General features: G+C 44.7%; 1 protein-coding gene across 1 annotated transcript; it reads left to right on the plus strand.

The window, feature by feature from the left end:
• Positions 1-5092: 5092 nt before the first annotated feature.
• Positions 5093-6079, plus strand: LOC102561335 (olfactory receptor 5AP2). The gene has a single exon (XM_006270462.2). It carries the CDS (start codon positions 5093-5095, stop codon positions 6077-6079), a length of 987 nt encoding a protein of 328 aa, XP_006270524.2.
• The last annotated feature ends 1992 nt before the right edge of the window (positions 6080-8071 follow it).

The following is an 8071-nucleotide window of genomic DNA, read 5'->3' on the forward strand; positions in this document are numbered from 1 at the left end:
GGGTGAATGGAGCGTCCCACAGGAGCGCGGGGAGACTCCCTGTGTGTTTGGCAATGAACCCAGAAGCGGACCAAAAGTACTTCTGGTCCACTTCCGGGTCTGCCAGGGAGTGCGCGGGGGCCCCCCCACACACACCCTCCTGGCTGAGCGATCAGCCACAGGGGAACTCCAGGTGCCCCCCAGACCCAGGAGGCACCAGTAGCCGAGCCGGAGGTGCAGGGAGGGCCCTAGGAGTGCTCCCTGGCAGACCCCAAAGTAGACTGGAAGTGCTTCTGGTCCACATCCAAGTCTGCTGCCAAGCACACTGAGTGCCCCAAGCTCCTATAGGATACTCCATCCTCCCCACCATCACAGCATTCACAAGCCACCAAGTACCTTGAGGTATGTAGAAAAAGCATTTAAAGCTGTGTCTATGTCCGAATCGTTTAATCTTTCTGAATCTCCTGAATCAATTTGCAGGGTTCCAATTTGATTCAGAGAGATTTAAGGGTCTCCTGATTTGATTCAGATTCAGAAATTCAGCCACTGAATCAGGCCATATCTTGGACGTATCAAATCAGGGACAGAAGCTTTTCACAGCCCTAGCAATCACAGCCCTAGCAAACATGGTGCCCATATTTAAGGAAGGGGAAAAGCAGGATCCAGGGAACTACAGACCAGTCAGCTTCACCTCAGTCCCAAGAAAAATCATGAAGCAGATCCTCAAGGAATCCATTTCTAAGCACTTGGAGAAGAAGGTGATTAGGAACAGTCAGCATGGATTCACTAAAGTCAGGTCATGTCTAGCCAACCTGATTGCCTTCTATGATGAGGAGACTGGCTCTGTGAGTACAGGGAGACCAGTGGATGTGGTGTACCTTGACTTTTGCAAGGCTTTTGATACAGTTTCCCACAGCATTCTCACAGGCAAGCTAGGGAAGTGTGAGCTGGATGAATGGACTGTAAGGTGGATAGAAAACTGGCTGGAGCATCAGGCTCAGAGGGTAGTAATTAATAGCTCGATGTCTAGTTGGCAGCTGGTATCAAGTGCAGTGCCCCAGGGGTCGGTCCTGGGTCCATTTTTGTTCAATGTCTTCATCAACAACCTGGAAGATGGCACAGAGCAGGGGTTTTCAACCTTTTTTAAGGAGTGTATCACTTCTGGATACACTTCTGGCAGAGCGGGGGAAGAGGCGGGCTTGCATGCAGCGGCGAGGGGTGGTATAAGGCAGTGGTAGCAGCCATGTGCGTGCTTCACCCCCCCTGTGTCCAGCCAGCTGGGTGGCACCTGTGTGGCACACAGAGGGGAGCCACTGCCCTTAACCCTTCCCCTCTGCCCCCGGCCCTGCTCCTGGGAGGCGGCAGTGCAGAGTGGTGGGTGATGGCACTCAATCTCTGCCCACCCACATATACCCCTTAGCCCCTTTCCAAGTAGCCCCGGGGGTACACATACCACCCATTGACAACCCCTGGCATAGAGTGCCCCCTCAGCAAGTCTGCAGATGACACCAAGATGGAGGAGGTAGTAGATACGCTGGAGGGTAGGGCTAGATTCAGAGTGATGTAGACAAATTGTAGGATTGGGCCAAAAGAAATCTCATGAGGCTTAACAAGGACAAATGCAAAGTCCTGCACTTAGGACAGAGCAACCCATGTACTGGTACAGGTTGGGGGGTGACTGGCTGGACAGCAGCTTTGCAGAAAAGGACCTGGGGGTTACAGTGGACAATCAGCTGAATATGATCCAACAGTGTGCTCTTGTTGCCAAGACACCTAACAGGATACTGAGCTGTATTAATAGGAGTGTTGCCAGCAGGTCAAGGGAAGTGATTATTCCCCTCTACTCAGCACTGGCAAGGCCACATCTGGAGTACTGTGTCCACTTTTGGGCCCCCAACTGCAGAAAGGATGTGGAGGAATTGGAGCGAATACAGCAGAAGGCAACAAGGAGCAACAGTTTCAAGTTGCAGCAAAGGGAAGTTTAGGGTAGATACAAGGAAGAATTTTCTCACTAGGAGTGTAGTAAAGCATTGGAACAGGTTACCCAGAGAGGTGGTGGAATCTCCATCCTTGGAGGTGTTTAAGATCAGGCTAGACAGAGCTTTGCCTGGGATTATCTAGTTGGGGCTGGTCCTGCTTTGAGCAGGAGGCTGGAGTAGATGACCTCAGGTGCCTTCCAACCCTATTTTTCTATAATTCAGTGATTTCCCACCTCCTTCCTGGGTGACTGCTCTAGTCTCTGGCTTCTTGGATCAAAGGGTGACCCCACCCCTGGCTTCAGCACCATTGATCTAGCCCTGGATTTATTACCTTCCCTCAGGCTCCAATAATCAGGTAACTTGGCCAAAGCCTGTGAAAACTTTCATGACAACAGAAACCACATTTATCTGTGAAGAAATGGGCCACCAATATAAACTCCCCCAGCTCTAAACAGGTTTATATGAGGCACCTCCCTGCAGGATCAGGAGCCTAGTGTCAATGGTCAAGGGGGTCCCTTCCAGCCCTGCGGCCTCGCTTTTCTTTATAGTACCCATTAATTTGGAGCACTGGGTGATCAACTGTAGCGTTGAACTGAAACCCTGAAACTTTTCAATGCCTGCAGCCCATATCTCATGTGAAATGAGGGATTCCCTCAATAGGTGGCTTTCCCTAGAGAGTAGAACTTGGATTCCAATTAAGCACCGTGTTTCCAAAGTTTGCATGACACACATTACACAGTTCCCTTGGTCTTTTATTTAAAGACCAGCACAAGCAAAGCAAAGGCTGTTGGACACCCTGCAAACCCAGCCCCCGGTGCCTTGTTCACAGGGAGCCTGAGAGCAGATACACAGTTTCCAGGGAATGGCACAGTGAAGCTCAAGGTAAAACCAACATTTCCATTCCAGCTAATTTTCTTGGTGTAGGTGGTCTACATAAACACACCCCAGGATATTGTTTTCTTGTACCTTCCTGTGTCAAGGCAGGATCTTTCTGTTTTTTTCCCCTTGTCTATTTCCACTGCTTTTTACCAGGATATATTTAATTAAGGGAAAGGAGGTCTTCTAAAACTCTGTTCAGAATACAAATAAGACTCTCTCTCTCTCTCTTCCTTCCTAGACTGAGTACTGGTAATTGCTATGTTCCTATAACAGCTGCCTAAAGAAATAAATTAATTAATGGAAATACAAAAACATTTCTATTTTCATTTAGCAAATATCAGAAGAGCAATATTGGAGTCAACATTTTGGCAGCTATTTTTATCTACATTTTGAGGGTTTTCTTTCCCCCTGTAATATTTTGCCCCAGCAGGAAGGGTTGACAGAATTTGAGAAAGGAGGAGAGAGAAGACAAAACAGAGCACAAAATTGGAAATTGTTGTTGAGTTTTAAAAAAAGGTATTTTCCCCAAAACAGGAAATCTAGGCTATTTTCTTTCAAGCAACTTAGTTTACTGAGCTCTTTAACATTCAGAAATGTATGAAAGATTTCTTTTCTCTGTTGCTTTTGAATGTCTTAGTCAAGCATCTGCCAAAACTAGCAAGACCCAGAGTAAAACACTTAGCAGCAGAGTTCATCAAACAAGGTAACCTTATGATCTCTTCTAAAAACCATATTTTCTAAAAATTACCCAAATTGTCAAAATGTTTAAAATTTAATGAGTTATCATCTTGATAGCAAATTTCCAGAATGACTAGCTACCACTCAGTGGAGCTGTATCCTCTGCAAAAGAGGATCCTTCTTAGTCTGACCCATTGTTTTCAAATATTGTGTACCTTCAAAAGAATTAAAATAGATACCTTTGCAAATATTTACTGGAATAGCTTCATCTTGATATCATGTTCGACTCTAAATGTCACAGCTCTACAAGCTATTCAGTTCCCTCAGTTTCTCTTGGGTTCTGCTTTAACTGGCAAAACTCAGGAACAAATTGTCAATACTAAAACAGGAAGTCATTCTGGAACTCCCTGGGTGCTGAGATGTAGGTAACTGAAGTGCTTGTCAAAACAGTTTCAAAGGATATAGAAGAAGCAGTGTTTAGTTCACAGGTTTATGAGCTGAACTCATCAGGTCTTTGAATCCTTAGCAACAACGCACTTCTCTCCAATCTTGTTCTGCTGCTACGTGCACTAGTTTGAACCCCATGTAACTCCATTGATTCCAGTGGAGTTTTCCTCTCAGGTTCCCATGCAAGAGATGAAGAGAGGAATCAGCCTCCTTAACTCTGAAGTACCAAAAAGTGATTTTTATAGAGCTAAGTCAGAGGTACTTTGGACCTGTTGATTCCAGTGAGAGTACTCCCAATTTAATCAGGGCTCCATTAGAAAATCTCAGCCTCATTGTTTAAGAGAACTGGTGAGACTGTTTTGCAGGGGGTGAGGAGATATAAAGCAGAGAACAGGAAGGGGCTACTGCATAATCAAGGCAGAATCCAGCAAATTCAAGGAGTCCCCAAAATATTTACGTGCAGCTGCCAAGTAAAACATCCAAAATACCAAGATCACCCTGTAATGCGTGAGGGACAAAAGCAGAGGAGGGGAGGGAACTGCACCCACCCTGACACTGCAACCGAGCAGTAGTATCTAAGGTATGTTCAGCTGATCGTAAGAATGCCTTGCTACAAAGGAAGGCAGTCTTCTGTCGGGGATTGATGTATATGGAAATCAAAGCTTTTCACAAGTCCATGTCTATTTGTCTGGGGTTTTTTAATGTGGAAAAGTTAGAATATTTTTTTAATTTGGTGGTGGTTAAACCTCTCAATCATGTGGAAACATTTGGCTTTGATAATGTTGTTGTAGTTCATTTCATTTGGACTTTTACAATATATTAATGAGATAGTCTATATATTGTTTCCACAGTGCATTATATTGACTATTTATATGGTATAACAATGCAAAAAAACACCATTTAAATTATAGGGAAACAAATCTTTAGGACATCACAGAAACATATTTTAAGATACTTTTCATTTCACATGAAATTTTGAACACTAAAAAAATGAAAATAAGGGAAGTTTAATCTCCTCATCTGCTGTAGAGATTCAGTGATACTGCAGCTGAATGCTGGCAAGTGCAGAGGCAGCAATAACAGCCCCTTCTCAATATTTATTTGGTGATAATTTCTTGTAGGTCCACCACATGGCAAACACCGAAAGCGGAAACCAAACCGTCGTCACAGAATTCATCCTCCTTGGATTTGGGAATCTACCAGAACTGCACGTTCCGCTCTTCCTGCTGTTTCTCCTGATCTACATTGTGACCATGGCTGGGAACGTCCTCATCATCATGCTGGTTGTGGCTGATCACCACCTGCACACCCCTATGTACTTCTTCCTGGGGAACTTGTCCTGCCTGGAGACCTGCTACAGCTCCACCATCCTGCCCAAAATGCTTTCAGATCTCCTGAATAACAAAACCATTTCTTTCTTTGGCTGCTTCCTTAAGTTTTATACCTTTGGTTACCTTGCCTGTACTGAGTGTGTCCTCTTGTCAGTCATGTCCTATGACCGGTACTTAGCAATATGTGACCCCCTGCATTATGCAGCTGCAATGAACTCAAGGATCTGTGCTAGGTTAGCTTCAAGTTCTTGGATAACCAGCTTCCTGGTTCTCAGCATTATAGCAAGCTTAATGTCAACGCTGACTTTCTGTGGCCCCAATGAAGTTGACCATTTCTTCTGTGATCTGACACCCCTGCTACAACTCTCCTGTACAGACACCCACATGGTCCGACTAGCAATTTTTGCCTTTTCTTCTTTAGGATCATTGCCACCATTTTTACTGACTGTAGCATCCTATGCTTGTATCATTGCCGCCATCCTGAGAATCCCATCTACCACTGGGAGGCAAAAGGCATTTTCCACCTGCTCCTCCCACCTCATTGTGGTAACTGTCTTCTTTGGGACCATAATTGCTGTGTATCTCACCCCAACAGTGGATACTTGGAGAGTCCTGAACAAAGTTCTCTCTGTCTTCTACACTGCCCTCACCCCAATGATCAACCCCCTCATCTACAGCCTGAGAAACAGGGAGGTGAAGGAGGCCCTGGGCAGGGCTTTTAGTCATTGGGGGGCTTTCAGAAGGACTCAGGATGCTGCAGTTGTATTTAAGAGATATTCATGCTGAGAAAGACCGATCAATTTAAGATTCACTTATGAAGACAATAAAAAGGTCGCTTATTTGGTCATTTAGGACAGTTCCTGGCTCTCCTTTCCATTAATTACAAGGCGTAGGAAGACTAAGGTAAAACTTAATGCAATGACGACTATCAGTGTCTATCCGTTCCAAATGGGCTGGGGGCCCCTATATACTAACCACCAAGTATATGTAATGAGAAACAGTCACCTGTTCCCCAAAGACCTTAGCATTGACTTGCACAAGACAATAGATGGTTCAACACCAGTAGAACCAGAACCCAGCTTTGCAGTGCCTATTCCAGTTTAATTCCCTCCCTCCCTTCACATTATGCCTTGCTCGCTAGTGAAGCTGAGTGAACACGCTCTCATGGGACTACTTTCTTTGTAAAATGTAGATTGAAGAATTCCACAGGGAGGGGTCCACTTTGCAGTACTGTTTCTCATTTTTCTAAGAAATAGGAAGTGTCAAAACATAGTGCTCCAAATTTTTGTCACTTTATGGTGATATGTGCCATGTTTTGACAAAAATTATAAGAGTAAAAATAACTACCCAGAATCTTCGCTATTGAAAATTTCTCTCTAAGCATTTCGGTCTAAGGGAAATGCTGCAGGGCTTGTCCTTTACATTACCTGCTGCCTCAGGGAATCCATAGGCCTGATTAAGGAACTTGGTCTCCCCATACAGTGCACAGGGAGAGTGTGGTGCTTCAAAGTTGTGCCCACAATGGCCAGTCTGTTGAGCCTGGCAGAAGGTGGGGCTTAAAACCCCTACTCCTTCTCACAGACTTACATGCCCCAGTCTTATGAGGATTCACAATGCTGAGTGTAAAACAAAACAGAAAACATCACTGTGCCAGTACATGGATGCAGAATACAGCCACATCTGGGGGGCTGTGTGCAGTTCTGGTCATCTCAGCTCAAGAAGCACAGGGTAGAACTAGGAACACAGAGGAGAGCAGAAAAGATGATCAGAGTGAGAAAACAGCTTCAACATGAGGAGAAACAGGAAGGCTAAAACATTTTTCTTGGGAGAAGAGATGACTCATGAGGGGTCCTAGCTGCTCTGTGCTATCATTATATAGATGATGCAGAATACAAATCAGCATGTCATTGGAAAAATGAATAGAGAACTCTCCTTCACTGTGTGACCAAAGTGCCACTAAGACATTTTTTTGCTTTAACCCAGTTTTAAGGTTCTATTTTCAACTGTGGCAAGTTAACTGAGTTTGCCCATAACTGCCCATAGAAAAATGGAAGAGGATCCACCAACTTTTTCCAACAAAAAACTAGACGTTCACATCCTTCCCCACAGAACTGGAGATACACGTTATAGATGCATCTCTTCCAGCAGGGCACAAATCTACATTGCCTTCCTCTGTAGCAGGGTAGACGTGGTCTTCTTCCTTTAGCTCTCAAGTGTACTCTTAACCAACTTTTTCCTTTCAGTATCAGGACAGTGGCCATGCCCTCATCCCCTTGCTTTACCTGAGGCAAGTTAAGGGGTATTTTTAATCTTTGGGGCATTAGGTCTAGAAGTTGTGTGTTAGGGTTGTGTGTAGAGTGGATAACCCCCTGAAGGTCCCTTCCAGCCCTATTTTTCTACAATTCTATCATTCCATTTCCAAGCATATTGTTCTTATTAGCAGGCCATGAGCTGAATATTAGGCCTGTGCGAAGCGGCAAGTATTTGATTTGGATTTGGCCAATTCATAGGGACAGTGATGTGATTTGGCAATTCAAGTCACTGTCCTGATTCGATTCCGCTAAATCAGATTAGAAGATTCAGCGCTGATCCGGTGATTCAGCCATAGATTATAATGTGGAATCACTAAAAGGCCTATAACTTTGTCATTGTTTTGAAGATTTGGATGAAAACAGCAAGGATGGTAGCCCTTTCTGAGGACATGAAGCCTGCCAAGTTTCAAGGAGTTAGGTGCAGGGGTTTCTGTGAAAGTGCACCTCAAATTTCTGAAAGCAAAAC

Source organism: Alligator mississippiensis, chromosome 7, assembly GCF_030867095.1.
Source record: "Alligator mississippiensis isolate rAllMis1 chromosome 7, rAllMis1, whole genome shotgun sequence".
In the NCBI taxonomy this organism is placed as follows: Eukaryota; Metazoa; Chordata; order Crocodylia; family Alligatoridae; genus Alligator; species Alligator mississippiensis.